Source organism: Dysidea avara, chromosome 2 (genome assembly GCF_963678975.1).
Source record: "Dysidea avara chromosome 2, odDysAvar1.4, whole genome shotgun sequence".
In the NCBI taxonomy this organism is placed as follows: domain Eukaryota; kingdom Metazoa; phylum Porifera; class Demospongiae; order Dictyoceratida; family Dysideidae; genus Dysidea; species Dysidea avara.
This window is the reverse complement of record NC_089273.1, coordinates 1,340,801-1,367,400: the sequence shown is the minus strand read 5'-3', so window position 1 is coordinate 1,367,400 and position 26,600 is coordinate 1,340,801. Positions and strand designations below refer to the sequence as shown.

The 26,600-nt window shown below is 38.3% G+C and overlaps 2 protein-coding genes across 3 annotated transcripts in view; one reads left to right on the top strand and one right to left on the bottom strand.

The window, feature by feature from the left end:
• Nucleotides 1-26,600, bottom strand: part of LOC136246426 (probable serine/threonine-protein kinase DDB_G0271682) — a 313,867-nt gene that overhangs the window by 113,772 nt on the left and 173,495 nt on the right. The window lies entirely within an intron of this gene.
• LOC136246448 (uncharacterized) lies at nucleotides 9,127-24,478 on the top strand. 2 transcript variants are annotated; one of them, XM_066037930.1, is made up of 7 exons: nucleotides 9,127-9,349; nucleotides 17,787-18,086; nucleotides 20,082-20,192; nucleotides 22,915-23,007; nucleotides 23,144-23,194; nucleotides 24,195-24,290; nucleotides 24,342-24,478. In XM_066037930.1, the coding sequence occupies exons 3-7, from the start codon at nucleotides 20,172-20,174 to the stop codon at nucleotides 24,459-24,461; spliced, it is 381 nt and encodes a 126-aa protein (XP_065894002.1). In that variant the 5' UTR covers nucleotides 9,127-9,349; nucleotides 17,787-18,086; nucleotides 20,082-20,171; the 3' UTR covers nucleotides 24,462-24,478. The 2 variants fall into 2 exon arrangements, 1 of the variants encoding a protein (XP_065894002.1); XR_010696424.1 differs by having other exon boundaries at nucleotides 9,129-9,349; nucleotides 22,915-23,011.

The window sequence follows — 26,600 nt, the reverse complement described above, 5'->3', positions numbered from 1 at the left end:
GGTCTTAATATACGGGTATAAAATGAAGTAAGAAGACGATTGGAATCCAGAGGCCAAGTTTGGGCTCTCCATGGCCCTCCATGGCCCTCAAATTACTCCAAATTGACTGAGAACACTATTGGCGAGCTCTCTGTGAAGTCCCAGCTCACTACACACCATTATCACAAAGCCATGGCCATTAATTTTAATGGTGCCAATCTCACACTCGTGGCTTTGACAGGGTCGGAAGAAAGCTGCTACAGAAACCAGACTTGCCAGTGCTGAAGGAAGTACAGTGTGAAATATGATAGTGTATTAGACCAGCAATCCATTTCTGGTAAAATCGTAAGTTTGATTTTGTGTGTGTGGAAGCCTTGTTATGTGAAATCCGGTCACATATGGTCTTCCTCAGTGTGACCTATCAGATGATTCTGAGGCAAAATTTTGCATTAAGCAGAAGTTAAGTGATAAGCAACTATTGATTGAAAGGTGATTGTGAAACTTTTCAACCATTACCATTGTGATGTACTGATAACAGACAGGTTGAGAGCTTTGTTTACATCTAAATGGGAAAAGCTATTCAATGAGTAGGAGGAACTGGCCATGCTAAATTGTTAGACAATTGGAAAGAAACAAAATGGTTACTCGAGTTAAAGGATACTGAAATTATTCCAACTAATAGGAAGCGAAACCCTGACCACTTGGTTGTTCAGTCATTTCATCAGAAGTTTGCCAAACTAGAAGAAAAAGTCAAAGAAGCCAATGGTAAATTCAAAGAAGCCAATGATAAATTAAAGGATATCTCAAATGAATTAAAATGTGTTAGAAAATCTAACAAAAAGCTTGCAGCAAAAATAGTTCGGAGTGGAGATGCCTGTACTCCTAAAAATTACAAAAGCTGGGAAGAGTATACCCCTCAGTACAAAAGAGTAAAAAAGAAACAGTTTGCCAATGATGTGAAGGCAGCACTGTCATTTGCAGAAGATAATCATTTTACACCTACTAAAGTAAGCTTCATGAATAAGACCACTGGAGAAACTATGACTGTTGACAGAAATGGAAAAGCAACTCAGGTGGTTGAAGAAAAAGAAGCAACTGAAAATAGCATTGTACAGAAGACACTCTACATTAAGGAACGGTATAAAATTTCTAATGAGACATTATGGCAAATCCCTCTCTTCCAAGCTCTAGCTCTATTATCAAAGAAGCTAAGAAACTAGATAATTCCATCTGCCCTACCCCAGGAAGAGGTTTGGGAGTCCAACAGTCCATAAGAAAGTGGATACATAAGGTGGTTTCTCACTTGGTAGAAAGTGACCATTCATTTACAGAAAATTCAGTTGTTCGAGTAAAAATCACAGGTGATGGCACTCGCGTCAGTCAAAGTATGCATTGTGTTGTAATTGCATTTACAATTCTTAGAGAAGTTGCTTCTCCAAATTCCCCCAGTGGAAATCACACCATTGCAATTCTAAATGCAACAGAAAATCATGACACTTTAGCAGAATCTTGAGTGAAAATTTCAGATGAAATACAACAGACAGTCAATAAAAGTAGGTGCTCATCAGTTTGCAATTGAATGGTTCTTTACCGCAGATTTAAAATACTTAGCCATAACCACAGGTATTGAAGCTGCTAACGCCAGATTTTCTTGCATATGGTGTAAGTGTCCCTCCGAAGACAGACACGATATGACTAAAGTTTGGTCTGTACAAAATGAGGATGAAGGAGCTAGGACAATTGCAAGTACCAGCAAAGGTTCATTATTGCATAAAACAAAAAAAAGTACAACGAAGAAAAGTGTGGTTGCATTCGGCAGCCTTTACTTTCATCCATACCGATAGACCATGTGGTTCCCGATATATTATATTTATTTCTGAGGGTGTCAGATGTTCTGACTAATTTGCTTATTGTGGAGTTGAGACGTCTAGATGGCATCAATAAAAATACGTTACATTTTGACAAGTACATCAAGTTGTTGAATGAAGATTGCAAAGTGTCCTTTCACACCTATCAAGATAAGGAGTCTAAAGTATTGAAATGGAGGGACTTAACTGGCCCTGAGAAAGTTTGAGTATTCAACAATATTGACTTCAGTGATATATTTCCAGATTTGCCAAAAGTTACTGATGTAAAAAAGATTTGAGAACAATTTTAAAACGTTTACAAAACACTTCAATTACCCACAACTTTAACTAGTATTCAGTTAAGCAACCTTAAACATGATTTGATTCAGTGGATGTCACTTTTTACCTCCGTTTACCAGACTGAGAATGTTACTCCATACCTACATGTGTTAGTAAGTCACATGCCTGAATTTCTGAAGCTTTATGGAAGCATCTCCCCATTTAGTCAACAAGGGTTAGAAAAATTAAATGACAACATAACAAAAAGTTACTTTAGATCTACAAACCATCGTGACATCAGTTCCTTACATCAACTTCTGCTTAAACTAAATCACATTGAAGAAGTAACCTTTAATCCTGATTGCATTCATTCAAAAGAGTTCAGTTATGTGGAATATGTCAACAGTCTAATCACAACCATCGAACATGTTCCCAAAACAATGATAGTGCTTGATTGTACATACAATATTATATGTTTTATATTATCACTTGTACAGTTGTAATACAATTAAGTCAAATTATGAAGTTACTGACATGACTTAAGTACATGATCCCAGTCTACTACAGTACCATCACCACGGATGAAATGAAAGACAAGTTGAGAATTCCCACCAAATACATACTTGAGTGGTAACCCATCTGCTTGCATCTGATAGTCAACCTTTTGTTTTGCATTTTTAAAGTAGTGTTTCACTGTGTTTGGCTGGACATAACAAAAGTCTCCATTAGCATTAAGCCTGTGTACATACCACCTTTCTCCCAAGACATCATCCAGCTTTGACAAGCTGCTCAACTGGTACACATCTCTATTTCGCCTCCCATTGGTCTTTACACCACGCCTTATAAGTCATACAAAATAAACCTTGTCAAAAGTCATGACTATGGTGCAAACTGGGTCATCCTTCCTCTTGGCGACCAACATTGACTTTATGTTGTTCCTCAGTTCATTATAAAAACAAAACCGACCTTCAGATGGTACTGGGGTGGTAGTAGTAGCTTCATCTGAACTAGACGAATTTCTATTATGCAGCTCCACAATATAGTCAAGAGACCTCCATTCATCCCACTCAGCTCCATAGCCTATGTATCGAACTTTAACATGGCCACATTCACTATCGGCTTCTATTACTCTCAAACAGTAAGTTTCTCGGATGAACTGTCATCACTTCTTCCATTGCTTTTACTAAATGACAACGGATATGATACTATAGACCTACTCGGCACAGCTACGTAATTCACGATAATCTCTCTTAGGGACGAAACGGTGTGACCTGGTAGCCATTCTTGTGTAGCAAAAAAATCCAGAAATGTCACGGAGATTGAAGTGTCTTGCGTTCTGTACAAAATCTTTTGATATGAGCAGGTCAGGATTCGGATAATGTTTGTGACAACTAAAATGATAGTATGACATTTTCTTACAAACTTGAGATACATGGTAGGTTCATGATAACATACAGTCAAAAACAACACACACAAGTACTGTTGTTTATGTACTGATTTATCCTCAAGATAAATGAATATTAAATGAATATTATCCTCAAGATAATGATATAACATAATATAAATTGTGATTAAAATCTTTGATCCACACAACACACAATTGAACTTGACTTTTCACCATGAATGGATGGCCATACCAATACACTACACATTCACACCACAGCCATACCACTGAGTTATTTGGACTGCTTTTCATGAGTGGATTTATAGAGATGTGTGCCAGTCACTGGGAATGCTCTGGCTCCTTGAACTGTCACTGGCAAGATACTAGAGGCATAGACACTTTGGAGAGCTGTCTAGATGTAATCTTTTCAAATAGAATATTACAGGTACTGTAATCTTTAGAGCTGGTTTAGGCATATAGGAAATTGCCCTCCTAACACACATAATGGTATGCCTGTGTTACAGATACTATCATGGCAAATCATGGTTATATCAATAACTAGTTTGCTGTGGGCTAAAGACAATGGTTGGGTGGTCTAAATTTCAAACTCATAGTTTTTGACTTCGCTAAAATTGAAATGTTTATAATTATTTACATATCTCACAATCTATTGATCTGCATACGTCAACAGTTTTATCACAATTAGGTCATATTATTTGTCAGTAAAATGTCAATCAATTATTATTATTATTATTAGACCATTAACATTGATATTTCAGCTGTAAACATTCTTTCTTCTCTCAGCTGGTTGTTGTACTAAAGTATTTCATATCAATTTGACTTATTATAGTTTAAACTCCATGTAATCAGCTAGGGCCAATCTTCCTTGCAAGAGTAACAACATACAACTACACTAAAGATATACAGTACAGATATTAGCTGAACAAATATAAAGCTACAAGTGAGAACAACTGGACATACTATGTATATAAAATACAATTACAAAACAGACTACAAACACAAGCTAATTATTACAAGTCATTAAGTAGATAAGCATGATGTTATCATGGCAGGATCACTGGTAATGGAGGTCTTTGATAGTAGGATGGAAGGAAGATGGTATCGTATGCCACCAGTGAGAAGCAGTAAACCTGAAGGTGTAGCCTCTGTGAATCAGTGAAATGATCATTTGTCCTAGTATTATACTGAGAATGGCAGCGATCAACTGAATCAAAGGTAACAAAGGAATACATTTGACTTGTTGATATTGGTGAAACATTAGACCAGAGGACTGTTATGGTCAGTACTGGGATACATAAGTATGTACATTAGATAGTTGCTTGCACATCCACACTGTCCTGTTTTGTATACGTTCCAGCCAATACAAGGACTGCTGACAAAGTGGAGGACCCCACACAGGAAGGACATAATACAAGTGAGATAAGACTAATACATCAAACAGTAACTACATATAGCAGGTCAGCATTCAGACAATGTTTGTGACAACTAAAATGATAGTATGACATTTTCTTACAAACTTGAGATACATGGTAGGTTCATGATAACATACAGTCAAAAACAACACACACAAGTACTTTGGTTTATGTACTGATTTCAGGTTAGAATTATCTACTACTGATATGATGAAAACTTTTTAGAACCAAATTTGAATCACGTGACACATTTTTCCAGTTTAATCTCATTTTACTGTTAGTGATCCAGTTATGTATCAGATGTAACTGTGTGTTCATGGTAGCTGCTGTAATGGAAGGAGTAGCTCCACTACAAATAAATGTTGTATCATACTGGCCCATATCAGTAACCTGTAAAGGTAGATCATTCATATATATCAAGAATAACAATGGTCCCAGTACATTGCCTTGAGGAATCCCACCTTTCATTTCTCTCCATTCTGAAGACTTATAACAGCACTTATGATCTCTATCAGTTAAATATTTTTGAAACCAAGATAGTACAGAAGGTGTAACACATCTCTATCAGTTAAATAGTTTTGAAACCAAGGTAGTACAGAAGGTGTAACACCAAGATTTGTTGATGCTTTCCAATAGTAAACAGTGGTCAAGGGAGTCAAACGCTTTACAAAGGTCAAGAAAAGCAGCACACACTACTTTCCCTCCTCTATATGATGTACAGCATGAAGCAAGATGTCTTCTGCTGATTTTCCACACCTTGGTGAGGATGAAGTAATTTGTTTTGCTCCAAGTATCAACTAAACTGAATTGACACAATCTTTTCTAATGCTTTGACAAGGACAGGAATCACAGATATGGGCCTATAATTGTTCACGTCGTCACAATCATCACCCACAGTGAACTATAAGAAACTGTTTCCAACCAGTTGGAACTACTGTATACTGTCTTTCAGTAATTGGTTAAATAATTTAGCAATCGTCCTCCATTATTCTACCTGACTAGAGCAGTTTAACTAGTGTGACTGTTTATTGTACAATATGGTAGTACTGTATATGAGTCACAAATAAAAAATAAAATAAATCAGAGACCAGCCTCACAATACCTTCATGGTGCCTTGGCTATACTGGTTAAGTATAATCAAATCCAAAAGTGCCTTTAGTACAACCTAACTTTCTTCCTTTAGGGTAATATGTACTTTAAAAAAAAAAAATTCTATTGCATTTCTTACAGTTTTCATCAAGATAACTATACTTATACTGTTAACACAGCCATAGTGATCATCCTACATATTCTTATGCTGTAATGCATATCGGTTCAACTTTAAGTATCGGCTGTGTTATATGACATAAAAAACCTGTACTGGAAATAGACAATAAATATTGGATATCGGTACCGGATGTAAAATGTGGTATTGGTACAGTCCTATAACAGTCCTATAACAGTAACAGGCACTGATTGGGGGGTAGGAGGGAGGATGGCGGGTTTACTAAAATGATTCTATAATCATAATGCTAATCATGAATAAATCTCTTTCATCTCTATGTTAATGCAGATTTTGTCAATATGAACTAAATCCCTACATTGCATGCCAATCAGATTCCAACATGCATAAATGAGACAATGGGCAGTATTAGCTACTACCAGGCAGAGGAGTTCTTGAAAGCAAAATATGGGGTCTGCTTTAGGGATTATCAATAATAAAACAGTTAGTACTGTTTCTCCATGTGTTTCATGGTCTTCTTTGTCTGGTTTCAGTTAAAAATCTATCCTCAATTGGCAAGAATCGCCATCAGCTCACCCAAACGTTTCACACTAATCTTGAGGGACTTGCTGAAAGTGACACTGGACCATATCAACTTGTAGATCGATGGACACATTTTACAACACTAGAGCCCACAGTGTTTACAAACCTCAAAGATACTGTATATCTTCTTCTCTAAAACATTATGCAGATTTACACTCCTGTGTTTCAACCAGCATAAGTTGGCAATGTAGTATTAGAATCAGTAAAACTTTGACACCATTTTATTATTTGTGATGTCAGCATTTCAAACATCTTATTTACAAGTATGTGTGACCTTCCGTATATGAGTTATCAATCGATCAATATCAATGTCCACTATAGCGGCTTATGTGGATGTGGTGCATGTATTTTTTTGTAAAGTTTTATGTGGCTTTAAGAGTTAATAGTGAAAAACATATAAAGGGAATTATAGCTATAATCTTTAAGGTAATGTTTCTTCTTGTGGAGCATGTGATCAGTAGATGAGATAGTTCACATTCACTTATTCATTAGAGTAGACCTAAGCTATAATACTCCTACACATCACATAACACAGAAAGGAATGTGTAGTATGTCCACTGTTATAACCACTGGTCATGATCAGCCTGTAGTGGTGGATACAGGGGGGTTGTAATGGTTTCAGCTGAAACCCCCTCTGAAAATGGTGTATGCGCCCCAAATTTATATACGATTCGTGTGGGTGATAAATCACCAACAGTTATACATAGTGTATTACCAGTGTTGGGAGTAACGCGCTACTTATGTAACGCGTTACGTAATATTATTACTTTTGTGGTAACAAAGTAATATAACGAAATACGCTATAAAAACAGGTAATATAATGCAAGCTACTTTACTTACAAATGTAACGCGTTACCTAAGTAATATAGTTACTGTAACGAGTCTAATATTACGTAATATTATTACTACAAGTAACGAAGTTACTAATCTCGTTAGTTATCCTCTGAGTAATGCCTAGCCACAGCGAAGTAACGAGGCCTACTGAATGAAGCTTATTCACCAGCTTCTTACTTATAACCAAAATTTGCATATTGTCCAACAGCGCAATCATGTCACGTGATAAGGTGGTAGTTTCACACGTGACAGCTTAAGGCTGTGGACACAAAGTAATATAATATGTAATATTATTACAGTTACTTTATTTTATGGGTAATATGTAACTGTAACTAAATAGTTCAGTTGCAAGTAATATGTAATATGTAACTAGTTACTTTTACAAAGTAACTTGCCCAACACTGCTGTGTATTACATTGGGACCTTTTATTACTGGCCAAACATCGTATTTTTGCCTTTGAAATCAGTGAAAAAGCTATTACAACGTTTAAGCGTGTTAAGGGCCTCTAAAAGTAATTGTCGTTTTAATGAGTACAAGCATAGACAAAACTTTCTGCGAAGGCCAGATTCAAGTATGAAACAATGTTGTAGAGTGATTTTTACTGATTCATTGCTAGCTATTTTATAGATCTAAGTATAGCCACCAGGCCACTGAGCTATCCAGACTGAGTTAACATTCACCCCAGCTGGACTAGCTATGCACTTCTCAAGGCTGGGATCACAGTTATTGAAACTGAACTTCCTGAACCTGAAACCCACTCTGAAAATTCCTAGATCCGCCACTGGCCTGTACTGGTATTACAAAACAGCTACATATGTGCATAAGAGCTATCATGCTACTGTGTGCTTCACTGTACAAACTAGACAACAACATTGTCAGCTCTTTCTCTGATTTAAATATTAAGACATTCAGGGCTCTCAACTTAAAATCTGGGCCACTGAGACACCCGGTGCCTGCTATTAAATAGTCACTACTCACTATAATTATCTAATTATTTCATAAGACAAGTGCAACGTGATTAAATTCCCGAGTATACTGATCTTTTACTAGCTGTTATGCACCTATCAATGCCGGTTAGGCCCCTACCCGGGCCCCTACCCGGGCCCCTACCCGGGCCCCTACCCCCCAGTACGGGCCATGTGGGGACAAGGTGGGGATTTGACACCCTGCAAGAGCAATAACCCCACTACTGGGGCCTAAGTGTTTGTCTAATCCCCTACCTACCACCTATATTCCCCCGAGGTATTCCCCCACTCCATGATCAACGCCGGTTCGCTGGCTACGGGTCAACGTCATGTGATTTAACTAAACATAGCTAGTTACACAATTGGATTGTTATAAAATGCTAGTGTCAAAAGCCCCACTACTGGGGGTAACTTTGTAGGTGAACCCCCGTATAAACCCCCTATAGATCCCGTACTGGGGGTACTGGGGGTTACAATTGATAGGCGCATTAGCTACCCACGGTATAGCTACCTATCTGCATAGATAGCATGTCAGGACCGGAAATTGTGCGTTGCTAAGTGGCCTCGCCCGAGGACACAACACGAACACGAACAAGAATCAATAATATACTACACAACACACACAAACACCTGTTATAGAGTGACTATCAGCTATCGGCAAGGACAACCACTACCAAAATCACGCGACTGGTGTAGGTAATATACGGAGGGTATACGATGACTGGTGGATACTCGTGGGGAAGTGAAGCAGGCAAAATGGTTATTAACAGGAACGCAGCATAAGGAGCGAGAGTAGGAACGATACCAAAAGTGATCGCGTGTAGTAAGTGTTTGTGATGTGTTTGTACGGGATGTATAATCCTCCAATTGGTCTGTTAAATATGTTTTGTTAGCCCACCTGGAGTAGTCTCAAACCGCGGACCACTTTTTTTTCACTTTGTCATTGTTTCTCCGTACCCAGTGATAAAGAGAAAAAGTGGTCTGGTCACGCGAGACTACTCTCGTTCATAAGGCAACTATTTGATGATTTTCAGTTTCTCATCAGAAGATTTAAAAAGTGGAGTACAGGCAGGTGCGAGGCTGGTGTGCGGGCGGGTGGGTCATTATCACACCACATGCCACAATTGCTAGGCTATGACAAGATACTGGACAATTTCTGATGTACTGTCAGCTCCACTAACAAGCACAGTGGCACTGTTTGACACTTTTTGCTTGTAAAATTCTGTAAACATTATAACGATGAAGGGCTCACTATACAAATCTGACACTCCAATAAACATTACTTGTACAGTACATGAGGTACAGTAGCTGCTGTACAGGTGTGGCAATCTTGAAAACTAACCTCAATATTTTGTTGTTCAGACAAATAATGATTAATCTGTAATAATGGGGAAATACCTGTGGCAGTGAAAATACATGTGGATACTCATGAGAAACAAAAAGATCACCAAATTGTGGCCTAAATCACTTTCAGTAGCTGGTCAATTTAAAGTCTAACGTACAGTAACATGTCACTCAGATGTTTAGCATTAGTTTTTTATTTTCTTATAGTCCCGGCATGTAAACAGACCAATATGTTTGTTGGGGAAGTACACTATATACAATACAAGGTAGTGATATGAGCTATAGGTTGCTTTACTACCACTGTCAAAGTCCTTGCAGTCTTGACTGGGCAACGTTTCACCTTGATCTGTTATTTGAAGTGTTGATCAGTGTATGACCTGTGAATATAGATCTACAATGTTATATAGAATTAATACTTTAGTTCTATATTGAGATCTACTTTTATTTTGTATTATATTGTAGGAATTGAGATGAACCATACAAACAGTTTTGTCAATAGTGGTAGTGCTTTACCCCATCAATCCTTTGTAACCATGGATGTCCTGCAAGATGTGCAACCTGTAACTAGGCTACTTCAACTAAATATTTTGTTTCTTGGGCTAAATTCAGCCAAGTACAGGGTCAGTAGGTCGGTAAAATTAAAATATTTTATCAGCTAAAGAGTGATTTTGCAAGTCAAATGGTGGCTAAGCCATGATTGCTGTATCACCTGTGAGTAGGCAGAGACATGGCTAGATATTGCACATTGCTTACTAAGAAAACCATATATGGGCACTCTCTCTGCATAACTCATCACCTTATTTGGATGTAAGCTAGGCTAATCCTATAACTCACTCCAGATTACTAAGTGTGTAGGTTGGCAAACTGGAGGATAAGACTATACCAACTGAGGTTACAAATTGCTGCTCGCAAACCTTAAATGTATTTCAAGCTAAATATGGTCATATTGCTGATCACAATGTTATGGTGTTACTGGTCTATGCATTATGTACTGTACATCAAGTATACATGTTGAATCATAGATATACGACTCTTAAAAGAGGAAATGGCGTCACATGCCTAAAATAGCCGTGTTTTGAATGGGCATGTGGTTCCTGTAATTTGTACCACATACTGAATTATTGGCCATTGATGGGAGTTTTGCAGGTTTTGTGAGAGGGGTTAGGACCCGTTAACAAAGTGTGTCACAGTATTACTAGCTTTGTTCAATGGTTTGGGCATTAGATTAATGCTTGATAGACAAATAGTTGTGCTACACAACAACCGTGCAGAGTTTAAGAACAGAAATATGAGGGTATTACAGCACCAAGCAATGTTGTAACTAAGGAATGTGCAGTATTTAAACCAGGGGTATGACTTACAAACTGTTCTGTTCAATTCTAATGACCAAAAGTGTTCTAAAAAGCCACGTATCATTGATACCAGGAAGTGTGTGTAGAGGCTACAGGTACCTTGGTGTAGAGACGATAACAAAATAGCACGATATAACAAGTTTCTTTTGTGGGAAAGGCCACTCAATGGCTTCCACCAAAGCAGCTTGTATCATTCAACCCTTAAGCACCGCTAAAACAAGTTTTACGAAAGTCTGTTTTATGAAGTGAAGTAAAGGGTTGTCTCGATGCAATTCAGTGAGATGTCGTGATTTCTGTCTACAAATACATACGAGATTAGTCAGGCGAAGTTATGCACATGAAAAGGTGGTTTAGCAATTTCACCCAAATTCTAAGTGCTTTAACAAAATTTCTTCATGAAACTTATGTGAAGAGTGATTTGATTATCAAGTCTACTCCACTCTACCCCACTCTACTCCACTATACCCCACTCTACTCCACCATTTGTATTTTTTGTATTGAGACTATTGAGTGTCACGTGAAGTACCAATTAAAATAATGCAATTAACGGCAATAATATTTGGTCGTGCTTAAAGTGTGTCCAACCTCCTCTGCATTCAACCTTACAGAACTTTCATATTATACAAAACCTACAGTAATAGTCTACAATAAGAAGAAGTGTTAGTCTTCTCATGCTCTTCAAAGCGGTAGCAAGTGAAATGTGCCTTGTATCTACCTGGTGTCGTCAAATGTACAAGTAGTATACTGGGTGTGTGACGCCATTTCCAATCCCTATTAAGAGTCGTATATCTATGGTTGAATGTAGTCATGTGAAGGTGTTATATTGTGGTACCTGACCAAAGTGGTGGTCCTGAGTGATTGTATAACTGACACTATTGTTTGTTGTTGTATCTTGTCAACAGCTTGTGGGCCTGTAACAACAAAGTGTTTTAGTGTATTCTATAATATTAGTACAGTGAAACCTTATATTACCACCTCTTTAATAAGACAAGCTCAGGGGGGTAGGACAGGACCACGTGCACTACGGAGCGCTAACAAAAATATTTGTTTTAAACATAGTCGTACTACCTGTTGAAATTAATAGATCATACAAAAAACAATTGTATTGTAATCATTGATGACCACTGTTACTGTTGATGTGAAAGTCGTCACCGCCACACATCGTCATCATTGTAAGTCTAATTACTCCATAACGGCAGCGTTTTTCTAATCGTGAATCACATCATTGCAAACAACAAACTAAGTACAACTAAAATATGTATTAATCCCCGTCAATCCCCTCCCTCTACTTTTTGTACAGGGTCTATTCAGTTCATGTGAAATACTTTCAGCATTTGCGCAATGTTATTACGTATTTACGTGAGCTTGTCCTACCCTCCCTGAGACAAGCTCATTATAGTGACCACTTTAAAGTTAGTGCAATAAAATTTATTGTAAATAAAAATTATATAATTTAAAAATGAGGTACGTATGGTTCCAGCGATAAGAAGTAGTGAAACAAGAGATGGTGGATTCAAAAGTAGGGGTTTCCCCACTTTACTACAATTCCAAGTACGAAACTAGGGATTTTCCCTCACAGCTATCATCATCTCTTGTTTTATTGCTGGAAGCATACCTCATTTTTAAATTATATAATTGTGACCGAATTTTGGAAAACCGTCGATATACGCACAACAATACTTTTGTAATATAACGCATTTAAAAACTATGGGTAAAAAACACAAGCTCCAGAAAAAAAATTACGCAAGTTTGTATTGCCTCGCTGGTGAGCGGATTAAGTCGCCAATGGATAAATCCTGGGCATCATCATGTTCGTCTGTTCATAGGGAGTACAAAAATCTTTGTTTCATCTCCATACACGAAAAGATTCCAATGTTACAGATGTTTGTTTACATTGCGGTGACGAAATAATTTACCGACGATCGTTTTTCAGTGAATTTGCCTTCCTTCTTGAACAAAGAAGTATGCCTGGGGACAAACTATACCTTGGTGGATGCACAAATGTATGGCGAACACAATGAGCCAAGATTCAATTCCGTACGTCGTTGTATCAGTAAGTTATGATGGTTTATGTAAGCGCCTGTAGATTCTTTTCTCGATAGCTTCTGTACATATCAAATTATTTGCTCGTCCGATTGTCTAGTGCTGTATTTCCAATGCTGCTTAACTTAGGAAGCTGAAACTTGGCTAGTCCATTCCTCTGTCCCTGTAGAAAACAAAGAACAAATAAAATGCATTTTGAAAATTGTGCGGATATCGACGGTTTTCTAAAATTAGGTCACAATTTTTATTGCACTAGTTTGGTTCTTTTTTGCTAGAACTAGCTATGAAATATGTTAGTGTGGTATCTCGATCTTGTCACTAAGCTACACATTAGATCAAGCTAGTGGACATGACACAACACCTTGTTTTCCTATGAAGCTAGATTGTCGTGTCACATTTTGATCTTTAAGGGGTGTGGCAATTGTTTTAAAAGCAGCACAGCTTAGCGGCTACCAGTCTGTTAAACACCTCAAATAGTTTTGTTGCATCTAGATATGCTCTTTCAAGGAAAGTGTCGATATGGAAGATTAATGTCTTTGTATGGTTTCCTGGATAGAAGAGGATCATTTAATTGAAGATAAAAGAAATGACAAAACACAGAAGGCAGACATTCATCAGGAATACAAAAGGCACATCCCACCCAGAGGAGGTTGAAAGCGTGCACATGAGCCCAATGGTCTGCATTGAAAAGTGTGCTGGACGTTCTTGGGTACTGAAATACCTCCTGATTGATGAAATATGACAAGTATATGGCATTGGCACAATGAGCCCCATTAAGCCCCACTGAATAGGTTAGTTTTAAACTTGGGCTAAGTATAAATCACGTGAGATTACACACCAGGTCACAGATGCTGTAAATGTCTTTGTTGACAAGCTAGAAAGATAGAGAGAGGAGTCACACCTGAGAAAACACTATGAATAAACACACAAGAAGTCATTCTATGCAGCGTACTTCATTGGCATGCGTCGTAGCCAGGGTCACACGAGACTAGAAAGATGAAGAAAGCCTCCAGATGAACGATAGCAACAACTGACCACCACAAAGAAGGCTAGAAATGAGATTCTCATGGCCAACATTCGATGTTGCTGCCCTCCTTCATGTTATACCCTGCCTTACAATCTCAAAAATGTGATCAACACAAAATTTCATAGCTCTTATTAAAGGTATAGTTCATGTATGGCTCCCATGAAATTTCCACAACTCACAAATGGTTTGGACAAATATACTGTACTTTGTTACTGGATATAAGCTAACACTAGAACACACTTTAATCCAAACCCAACTGCTAATTTGCTGTAGAATGCAAGTTATAATTTTTCCCTTTAAACTAGAACTAGTCTTACAGTTTACACACTAGAGCCGTGATACTTTCATGATACACTATACAAACTATTGTGTGTTTTTATTTTTGTCTTCTGGCTTCTCAATCATCAGATACTCAACTTCCAGTTTGACACTGTCACCAATCTTTCCTTTCACTTCCATGCTATTTGTCACCCGAAGTTGCTATCAAAAAACCGCAAGCACTCTTTTTTAGCAAAATTATTACAGTAACTCTTCCAAAATTTTCATGTCTTTTGGGTAAAAAATGGTACACTAGTTCTATTTTAAACATAAGGATGTAGAATAGCAAGGGGCGTGCCTGTTGCCTAATGCACAGGTGCTAAAAATTCTGTAATAAGCCACAGACTAATCAATGATCATAATAATTTATTTCCATCAATGTAAAATACCCTTATTTGTCATGTGACTTGAGAAGCCTTCCAACCTCCTCTACATCCCACCAGTGAGTTTGTTGTTGTGGCATATAATGGTGGTTGTGTGCTGCTTTGTTTGGCCTCTAGCCTTGTGACTGTGGTCAGGTGGCAGACATACAGGCTAGCAAGCAAAAGGTTCAAGTTATGGTATTTATTTTAATGCTATAATTGATGAATTGATGCTGAATGGAGTAAGGCTATTCTGTAAAGGTGATTTTCACTGTATAAGGTATTTCCATGCGGCCACGTCTAGTAGGTCCAATCTCATGGTCCTAGAGGTTTCACTGTGCATAACAATTTTTTTGTGATGATGTTATGATGATGTCATTTTACCTGTGTATGCTACTGATGTAATGTTGTCATGGAAAATACTGATTCTGAGATTAAAGTTAACGTTACATTAGGTGATTTTACACATCATCATGCTCTGACTGTGATTGATGCTGCTGTTGTGCAGATTTGCAGTGTGTGTGTGTGTCTGTCTGTTTGTCTGTCCACGTGTGTGCGTGCATGCATTGTGTGAGGTATCATAGCTAAGTGGCTATACCAACTAACTGGTAATTGAAAGGTTCCAAGTTTAATGCTCAGTTACTGTTACTGTTGTTACCTTGAGCAAGCAACTTTGCTCACATGTCAACTGTGGAACCTGTCCTTGTGTTGAGTAGTGTTTTAGGTATCATTCTGGAACTTCAGGTAGTGTGTCCTCTATCTGTAAGACTTGTACAGTCTTCCTGTGTGTTACTAGTCCTGCCCCAGCTGAGTGTATGAGTGGTACATGGACATCTCAGTGTTGGTTGACTGGAAATAATAACTGTGTTTCCCACAACTACCAGAGTTGTTCATGTGTAGACAGACAGCTCAGACCAGCAGATAGAAGGTTTATTGCAAGAATCAACATTTGTAACCCAGTCTGAGAAAACCGGTCTTATTTCCCATGTCAGCAGATTCGATTTTCACCCAGGACACAAAGCTACATGAACTAACTATCTCCACAATCAAAATGAGCTAGACTTGAGTGGTCTGGTTTTGCTGGCTGCTTTTCCCAAGCCCAGTGGTAATCCGTACATGCGGTGTGGGGCCTTAATGGAGCTCTGGTCAGCTTGGGGATGACTGTATGTGGCTGTACAGCTCTGTGGTACCTCTTCTGTGAATTTCCTTTCATTTTAGCCAATTTTGAGACCTCGATGGCCCAAAACTTGGCCTAATTCATCCCTACGCCTTCCTTTTCAATTTGTGAACACCATCTTGCCTACCTTCCAGGCCCCCTGCCTCCCACCCATTTTGCAGCTTGCCTAATACAGTCAACCTCGGTTTAAAAACTATCTGAGACTTAGTTGTTGGCTACTTGCACAGTGGATGCTGTGGAAGGTAAGGAATTGGTGTAAAACGTGTGAAAATTTGGTACACATAGCTTCAACCATTGGCGAGCTGCAACACACTAAACACTTAAAACCGGCATTTCTCGATACTTTTAAATAGGCAATAAGCCCGCTAGGTCACGTTTGTTGTTCAGCTGTTAATGTGATAAATCGCCCAGGACAAGGGTTTGACTATCTGAAACTTGAAACCTGTTTGACCTGTAACTAATATATTGATGGTTACATGTTGGTCTACAAATATTACCTCCAGGTTAATACATGTCACTAACCACTTGTTTATCTTGTGTGTTTGACTGACTACACAATTGTGTCATAGTCAATGATATAGTTTTGTTAACTCTGTAGTATATCTGTCATCCTCTACCTCTCAACCATGTACACTAGTAGTGTAGTTTAATATCTGTGTCCTTGTGTAGTAGGGTTGGAACGAATGTACAAATACATCCTCGGAAGCTTCTTTTGAAAATGTTACCGAAGCTTTGAAGCTTTGTTACAGATGTCATGTCAACAATTAATGAACACAATTTATGGTTATTAGGGTGTACACTGTAGTACAAACTCCTACACTTTGTTATAGCTCCAGTACAACTATTGTTTAAACTATAACTACTCCAAAAAATAAGCAAATAGCAACTTCCACAAGGAGTGAAATAGTTGTGTAACTGGTTTAACTTGTTAGTATCCATGGTAACGAAGCTTTGGTGAATTAAAGCAGCATCCGAATGTTATGAAACCGAACGAAGCTTCGAACTATTTGTCTCAACCCTATTGTGTAGCACATTTCATAAAATTGTGTTACAACACAATAATTCCATGGTCATCATAGAGTAGTTATAGACGGGTTGCCTTTTTAAGGCGTGGTCGTTTTACCGTAAATTTTCCACATACTTTCCGAGTTCGCTAAGTCAAAAATGTATTACGGCTATTGGAGAAAATGAACGTTTCGGTTAACTTTAGCAAGCAAGAGTTAGCCAGCCTTCAGAAAAGAAAGTATGTTATAGAGATAAGTTCGAGCTATAACATATCCAGCGTGTAAGGTGAAGGCTGAACGAGAAGATGATTTTCTCTCAATCTCGGGTTTTTGGAAAGCGATAAAACTCGCTGAAAACATTCTTTGTAAGACTTTGCTACTACTTAGAATGATAGACTGGATGATTTTAACTCACCTTGTACCTTTGAAGAATCAAAAACGTTTGTCAAACTATTTTAAAAAATGGGTTTTTTGTTGACTTCTTGACCAACATTGTAATCATGCGTAAAACGGAAAGTCGCGTTTTCTCGCTTTACACAAGGGACACGCCCTAAATAGGCAACCCGTCTATACATACGTACACCATACTGACTAACTTGTCATACGTGTCTCATTAAATTTGTTCTGTTACAGGTTGATTCAAGTAGTGCTGACCACCACTGTTAGTACAAGGTAGTCAGATCACATGATCTCAACAAGATGACAGACGCAGAACACCCTCATGGTCAGATGGTATTCCAGTCTCATCTAACAAGTCCTAAGAGTGATGAACAAGTTGGGGCCTTAGGGACCAGTGTTATACATCCTAATGGTTGGGATTATGTGGATCAGAGCAGTCCCCTCAGGTAGATAATGGCATAGGAGAGTGAGAGGTTAGGAGAGAGTATCAACCTGTCACCCATGTTGTCACCTCTGAGATAGTTGCCGTCACAGGTAAGTGTGTCTGTCCATCTGTCTGTGTGTAGTATGTTATACAAATATTGTATGTCTGTGTGAAGGTAGTACTGTAGTAGTCATGTGTTGACCATGTACATATGGTAGAGCTGGAACAAATGTACAAACCCTAAAACCATCCAACAATAGAAAACATATCATTTGTGTACTCAGAAAAGGATAAATAATTATAACAACATTCACTGACTTGTTATGAACCACTAGACCGATAGTGAATGAATATGACACAGTAGTCAATTTATTAATGTTCAACTAACATCAGTTTTAGATGTTGTAACATTATCAGCTCAATGTAGTGAACTGGGAAGGAGTTATGAATAGTTTGTACCATGAGTGTTTGAATTGTATAAACTTTGTTGTTATGGGAACCTTTGACTTGGTCACAGGGTATTCCCCTAGGTAACATTTTATTCTTTATTACATTATTTATAATAACACAAATTGTGTTCCATAGTGACAGTAATCTGTTTGAGGTTACGTGTAAAAGTCGATTTATCAGTGTGTGTATTTTTCAGTGAATTGTTACTAAGGTATATTATATGTGTGGGTTTTAAGAGTTAGAGAATGACCAGCTTTATTAATGGGGACCTCGTGTTAACTGGGGAAGTAATCTACACGGTTATATTAAATGGAGAACTGACTCTCCTGTTCGGGGGTTATGAAAACCTGGACTGGACCGGACCAAAAGTCAATTCTCCAGGTATGCAAGATTAGCCATGTTATAAATATTTACTGCTATTTACATCCTCTATATCGCTTATACACCACTCACCTTGTAGCAACTCTGCCAAGCACACGATCACAATGGTTGAGCAACATGAAGTATCCACTGTAGAACAACTAACTGAACTAAAACACATTCTAATGTGCTTTACTACATGATCGCTACAAAGCTACGTGTTCTCCTGCTGTATGTGTTTGCATAGAACTGGCACACACACGAGTCGCTGCCTGAATTTATTAGAGTCATGCTGTAAAAAGTGATTGAGACTAAATTAGCAGTTAAAATGTCTAATTTGTCTCAAAATCCATTTGGTGATAAATAACACATGGAATTAAGCAAGGTAGGCAGGCGGTACTTAAATTATTTCAGTATAGATTTCTAGAGTGAAACGCATGACTCTAACAAATTCGTGCATCCACTCGTGTGTGCCAGTTCTATGCAAGTACAGCAGGAGAATACGTAGGTTTGTAGTGATCATGTAGTAAAGCACATTAGAAAGTGTTTTAGTTTATTTAGTTGTTCTACAGTGGATGCTTCGTGTTGCTCAACCATCGCGACCGCGTGCTTGGCAGAGTTGCTGCAAGGTGAGTAGTGTATAAGTACTATAGAGGATGTAAATGGCAGTAAATATTTATAACAAGGCTAATCTTGCTTACCTGGAGAATTGACTTTTGGTCCGGTCCGGGTTTTCATAACTCCCCTCCTGTTCTACCTGTTAGGGTACAAATGACATGTTGTTAACAACTCCACCTCATCATAACACACATAAACTCAAACCCACAATCACTCCTCACATCCTAGTGTATAAAAGTGTCCAGTGTATACCAGAGGAACAACATACCTTGTATGTTGTAATGAAGTGACAGAATTTTTAAGGCCTAACAAGGTCCAGTATTGTAGCAACAAAATAATGTAATGAGTTGTGTAGAGAGTGAAGTTGTGTGTCTGTTGATATGTAGTAGCAAAATTTTAAAGAATTTTTGATCTGTAAAATTTTCTTTTAACTAAGGTTCCTCTCTGTACTTGCTTTATTGCGGTCAACAAAAAATGTGTACACAATTTGGGCTGTGGCTGTCTGTGTGTGTGTGTCTGTGTGTGTGTGTCTGTGTTGTTAGAGCTGTGTTGCAGAGTTATTCTAATGGAACAGTCACTGTTGTGTTATTGTCATAAAAGATTACGTCATCCATTTGTACATATTTGATGCATTTAACATGTATTTCACATACAGTTAACACTCTATTTTACTACAGGACACAATAAGGTTTCTCGGTGGCAAACCAGTCAATACTAGTATCAGGTGATACACTTCTTCCTCTACTAAGAAGAAAGAAGATCACTTCATGTACAAGCAACACAATAATGTATGTAACTGTGTCTGTCTGTCCATCTGTCTGTCTGTGTGTATTATTATGGTACAGAAGTGTTCACATATAGTCAGCTGGTTGTTATGAATATCACTAAGGTGTTAATCTGTTTATCCCATGACCTGTGTTGACATTATTGTAGTGTCCCATATCTTTTATACTGTTAGTGTTGAGTTGTACTGTGTCTATGGTGATGACATAAACTAGGGAGTATTGTGTGTTCTGTGTACACCGTCTGTGTAGTGATGTGTTGTGGGTCGAGGATTACCTTTCTTTGTGCCATGTGTGTAATGATGTGTCATGTTCTGGGTGGAGGTGTTGTACCTTTCTTTGTGCCATGTGTGTAGTTATTGTTATAATACAGGTTCTCCTCTTGTTATTGCCAATTAATAAAATCTTTATTTTTAAGAGACTGCATGAACGTATGTGACCCAGTCTGAGAAAACCGGGCTTATCGCCTATTTAAAAGTATCAAGAAACACCAGTTTAAGTATTTACTGTGTTGTAGCTCGCCAATGGTTGAAGCTATGTGTACCAAATTTTCACACGTTTTATACCAATTCCTTACCTTCCACAGCATCCACTGTGCAAGTAGTCAACAACTAAGTTTCCCGCCATTTTAGATAGTTTTTAAACCGAGGTTGACTGTATCAGGCAAGCTGCAAAATGGGTGGGAGGCAGGGGGCCTGGAAGGCGGGAAAGATGGTGTTCAAAAATTGAAAAGGAAGGCGTAGGGATGAATTAGGCCAAGTTTTTGACCATTGAGGTCTCAAAATTGGCTAAAATGAAAGGAAATTCACAGCAGAGGTACTTATTCAACACCACAGAGCTGTACAGCCACGTACAGTCATTTCTAGGCTGACCAGAGCTCCATTAATGCCCCACACCGCATGTACGGATCACCACTGGGCTTGGGAAAAGCAGCCAGCAAAACCAGACCACTCAAGTCTAGCTGATTTTGATTATGGAATTAGATAGTGTATTCATGTAGCTTTGTGTCTTAGGTGAAAAATCAAATGGGCGATAAGACCGGTTTTCTCAGACTGGGTCACATATCATGAGATACTGTATTACTGTTTGAAATCATGTATGTGTGTAAATCTTTAAGTATTGTACGTTTTAAATTGTTGTCGTTTTATTTAAATCATAATCTGGTTTTCTAGTTTAAGTGTTGTAATGTACAGTTTGGTGAGATGTGGGAATGTGACACAAGATACTTTGTACTAGGATTAGTGCTGTATTTTTGCTCCAGGTATATCCGGTATTGAGAAAATACCCCGGTATCTGGTATTTCACAGTATCTTGGTAATCTACTAATGCACATTTTAATCAAGCCGGTATTGTTTATTTGTGTAAAACAGTCAAGTGTTAATCTGTAGTTATTATCCAAAGTTGGATATATACCACAAGTAAAAGTTATTCGTGGATTCCCTAAAAATTCGGTATCGCTAAATATTTGGCACTCCCCGTGCTTTGAACGCAATGTACTTGTAACGGAGTTGGAGAACCAGGCTGTATATCACTATAGTGTATGTCATGTGTTGTGTACGCATGCGTGAAGATGTAATTGAGACGCGTTAATAAGAATTGTAGTGAAGGAAACGCGTGGTCCAGTCCTTGCGCTGTAGCGGGACCCTACATACTCTAAATTTCGGCAAGCACAGGAAATTTCTAACTATAAGCGTGCAAATTTTTTGGCACTTGGAGTACTAGTTGACGAAGGTCTCTTGAGTACTTAGGATTACCAGTGACCTCACACGATATGCTACCTCGATGCTGGATGAAGCACCGAGTGTGAAATTGTTGGAACGTGCCCAATGTGTGACATCTCAGCAAGCATCATGGCTACTGCAAAACGATCTTCATTTCTGTTCACAGAATAACGTCTCTCTTGGCCCCACTTCTCCTTGTAACCTGATTCACCATCGGATAATGCTTAGTTAAGCCATGGAACACTTCATGCAGCATCTGGTATAGAGATTTGTCACGAGATACTTTATTTATTATTGATTGTGGTTTCTACTTTTTACTTATTGAAATCCTTAATATTACATCTGGATGACTGTATTCAAAATCAAGGTAATAATGACATTGACCATCCCTCCTGGATAATGTAGGCAATCATAGTATATAGCACTGCGGCCAAGTGAGTGTTGTGGTATCATCAGTTCCATCTCAATTTCATTCCTGTTGGTCCCTGTAGAAAGAAATCCAGAAAATAAGCAGTAAACGGATCGCTAATAACATAGCCATAAAGCTTGCAGTCTGTATTAGGAATAATTCGACAATAGCACCGGGTTGGTACATTGTTTTTCCTAATTCTTCGGCCAGACTCAGAATGAAATTAATTTATTTCTGCTGAATTTTTTGGGAGTCTATGATATTGTAACTAATTCCTGTCAGGGTATTTGATAATGTAATATCATGGCGCTCCATTGACCCAGTTATGAACACAAAATGACCCACACAAGTCATGGCTTCTGCTCCAATTTTCTCAGCACTTTGTGACTAATACACATCTATCATAAGCTGATTGGTCCAGTAGTATACTACTGGTGGAGCATAGCCATCACAATATAATTGTGTAATGTTTCTAAGCCTCCAGTAGGTGTTCACTTGCAATGCCAGTCATACATTAGCTTACAAAGTCCTCTGATTTCACAACTGTTTATTGATAGTGTATGATACGATGTAATCACTCTATTGTATTGTTGTACAGAAATGGCAACAGAAACTTGGACACATGTTACCATTAGGAGCCTACCTGTTGAAACCTGTCCAGAGAGTGTTGTGGCATTCACTAATACCAGAAGTGTGTACGTGTGTGTGTGGTTGTGGTTGTTTATATTTCATATTTATTTGTATGTACAAGGACTGTTTACTGTATATGCTGACATGCGTACAGTTAAACACACAAATAATTCATCATTTGTTTATTACTATTACAGAAGATCAATGGTTGTTTAAGTACTGGAGAGGATGGGAAAGAAGACATTATGGTAAGTCACATGTGCTTGTATTTAGTAAGTCATTATCCAATAGTAGCAGGAGAGGGGTTCTTTGTTCTGTTCCATACTACACTGGAACCTGTTAATGTGGACACTTGAGGACACATTCAGTACATAATCCTGAATGTCGTTCAATCACTTCAGTAAAAGCACACCTTAGACAAAACACTCTAATAGAGCAGTCATTTCTATTGTTCAATGACCAGATTATGGAGGGACCACTCTATTGTATTGTTTGTTAGTCAACTAGCATTATATAATTATTTATTTTATGTGTGGTTGTATATAGCGGTCTCTCCTTTATCTGGCCATTGATTATCCAAACTGTTGTAGCGACTGTTCTATTAGAGTATTTTGCCTAAAGTGTATTTTAATGTTCTGTATATAAACAGGAGTTCATAAGCCCGTAGGGCAAGGAGTATACAACGACCAATGCGATAGTACAAAATGCATAACCTAAATTAACGTAGGAGTAGTTGCATGGCAACGAGCTTTACTATAAATAAGATTGCCTTAAACGGAATTATTTCATGGGTATAACGTAATACGTGCACTTGCTTCTTACTGCAACGTGCGGAACAGGAGTTTAAAAGCAAAAGCCATGGTGCCAACAGACCTTGCGCTTGTCAGCATGAGTGACAGCGATGTTGTTATATATGTTGACGACAAAGTACAAGAGGCGCCTGAATATGAGCTAGGGGGAGAAGAGTACGAGTTAGAAGAGGAGTACACCGATTCGGAAGACGAGGATGAGCTTCAAGGAGAAGGCGACAACACTACAGTACAGCCGTAAAGAAGGCTTAACAAGGATGAGAAGTCGAAACTAACATCAACTATAAGTGCATTAAACAAATGCAAAGTACACAGTGGTGTAGTAAAGATTATATCAGGTATATGCTTCCATAAAGCTATATAGCTAGCTATGTCACTACTCCAGTAAAGTTAAATGTGGTGCATGCATGTGTGAAGCTATATATATACTATCTAACAGGAATGGTGCACATCAGTCATATTAATGAAAGACTTCAGTTTTGGGAACATTGTTCAAGTCACCCCAGCTTTCGGCAGTTCGTTGTACATCTTTTGGGTTAGTATTGTATAGTAATATTGTCCTATAGCTACATAATATACACAACAGATGAATACAACAGGCTGTACCAAGAAAACAACAAAGGAGCTGATAAGTATTCCAAATTTTACTTACAATGGTACAATCAGCCACACTCGGTTCCTGCCCAAGCAATGTTTGTGCAGTTGAGAAAAGACCTCACAGACTCGTATGACAAGGTTGTGAGTGTTGATAATTGGAATACGTTGGTGTCCACCACACTGTTTGCATCATTTAGCATAATACAAACAGAAGTGACCAAAGCTATTGAAACAATGGCACGTATTCATTACTCTAATGTGCATAATTAGAAAATACGGTCGGAGGGGCATGCGTATTATTTGGAATAACTCCTAGTAATGACTCACTCCTGCTGCGTGCCAGGTTGCTCAAATCGATCGGACAGAGAAACAGGTCTTTCTTATTTTAAGTTGCCGTTAAACAGAAAAGCCATTTTGAAGCAATGGATTCATGTGATCAGGAGGACAAATCTAACGATAAATGGCAGTACTCGGGTTTGCAGTATTCATTTCGTGAATGCAGCTGGGCGTTTGTTAAGGCCAGACGAAGTTCCATCTCTTCACCTTCCGGTGAGAAGCACAGGCGATAAAACTGCTACTCAAAAACCCCCTAAAGATCGCCCCTTTATCGAGCCACAGCCCAGGCACACCAGCAGCTGCAGCCCAGATGTGGGGATCCCAACCTCAAGCTCTACAGAAAGTGATACTACAAACGTGTCAGTGTGTAGTAAGTGTGAGAGTAGTCAAAGGGAAGGGCCAAGCATAGAGGAACTAGAGCGTTTGCTTCGTGAAGAAAAGCAAAGAGCAGTAGGTTATTGGAGGAGCTTACTAGTGCAAACAGCAAACTGTTTCGATTAGAAAACATTAAAAACTATGACTCTCAAGTATGTTATTATACAGGGTTTAGTTCATTCTTTGCCCTCAAGAGTTTTTATGATTATCTTGGGCCGGCTGCAGATCACCTGAGTTATTCACATGATGGTCCCATTCCTGACGAACAAGTTAAGAGATGTCGATCAAGAGCACTACCTCCACTTGAAGAATTCTTTATGACCATGCTGCGTTTACGTGCTGGCCTTTTTGAGCAGGACATTGCTAATCGATTCCAAGTTAGTCAGTCAACAGTATCCAGGATAGTTTGCACTTGGATAAATTTTTTGTATCTAAAACTCAGACATTCCATTGTGGACACCCAGAGAACTAGTACAAATGAACATTCCCAAACAATTTCAAGAAAAGTACCCATCAACCAGAGTCATCATTGATGCCACAGAAATATTTGTGGAACAACCACAGTTACCAGAGCTTCAAAAAATGACATTTTCTAGCTACAAAAATCACAACACTTTCAAAGCATTAGTTGGTATTTCACCAGATGGTGCTATGACTTTCGTTTCCTCACTATATCCAGGCTGTATTTCTGATAAAGAGTTGACAAGGAAGAGTGGCATTCTTGATTTGTTGAAGAAGGGGACTCAGTTATGGCTGATAGAGGCCTTGAAATTGAAGAAGATCTGATGCTTATTGGAGTGAGGTTAAATATACCTCCATTTTTACGTGGTAAAAAGCAACTATCAGAAAATGAATTAGTGTCCACTAGAAGAATTGCATCCCTACGGATACATGTTGAAAGAGCCATGGAAAGGATTAAGAATTTTCATATATTTGATCGTACCATACCTTCCTCACTGACAGATATTGCAGATAAAATCTTTTTTGTGTGCTGCGTTCTAGCAAATTTTTCACCTCCTCTGTGTAAGTAAATGTAAATTATTGACATTGTTTACGTATATTCTAAAAACCTGTATAGTAATGATATTATACATGTTACATAATTATGCACAGAAGAAACTTATATATCTATGTACAATGCATGTTCTATAAATAATAACTGGGCTTGTGTTCCGGGGATATAAGCTCGGGTAAAACATGTTGCATGTAGTAATCGTCAAGTTGACTACAAAAAGAATCCTCCCATAAAGGGTCAGGGTAAATCCTTTCAATTGCAATGCCACATGTGGTATATACGCAAAAATCACACCACTTAGATTTGGGTGAAACATGTAACTGCAGTTGTATTTGGTGATAATAACTGTGTGTTCTTTTCAGGTGTAGCTGTCCATCAATAATGGAGCAGTAGAAGTCGGCATTCTTACAAGCCTCACGAGGATGGACAAATGCCTTAGAATATGGACATTTGAACTCAGCTATGCCCTGTGGGTTTGTTACAGATGGATCAGTAACCCATGCATCTGGTGAAGCTCCAAGC

What these genes read in the sequence shown, in the direction of transcription:
- LOC136246448 (XM_066037930.1), top strand. Translation starts at nt 20,172, where the DNA reads ATGTACAAGCAACACAATAAT. An exon ending in TGTACAAGCAACACAATAAT is followed by an intron (nt 20,193 to 22,914) that starts GTATGTAACTGT and finishes ATTGTTGTACAG; the next exon opens with AAATGGCAACAGAAACTTGG. An exon ending in ATGGGAAAGAAGACATTATG is followed by an intron (nt 23,195 to 24,194) that starts GTAAGTCACATG and finishes ACTATCTAACAG; the next exon opens with GAATGGTGCACATCAGTCAT.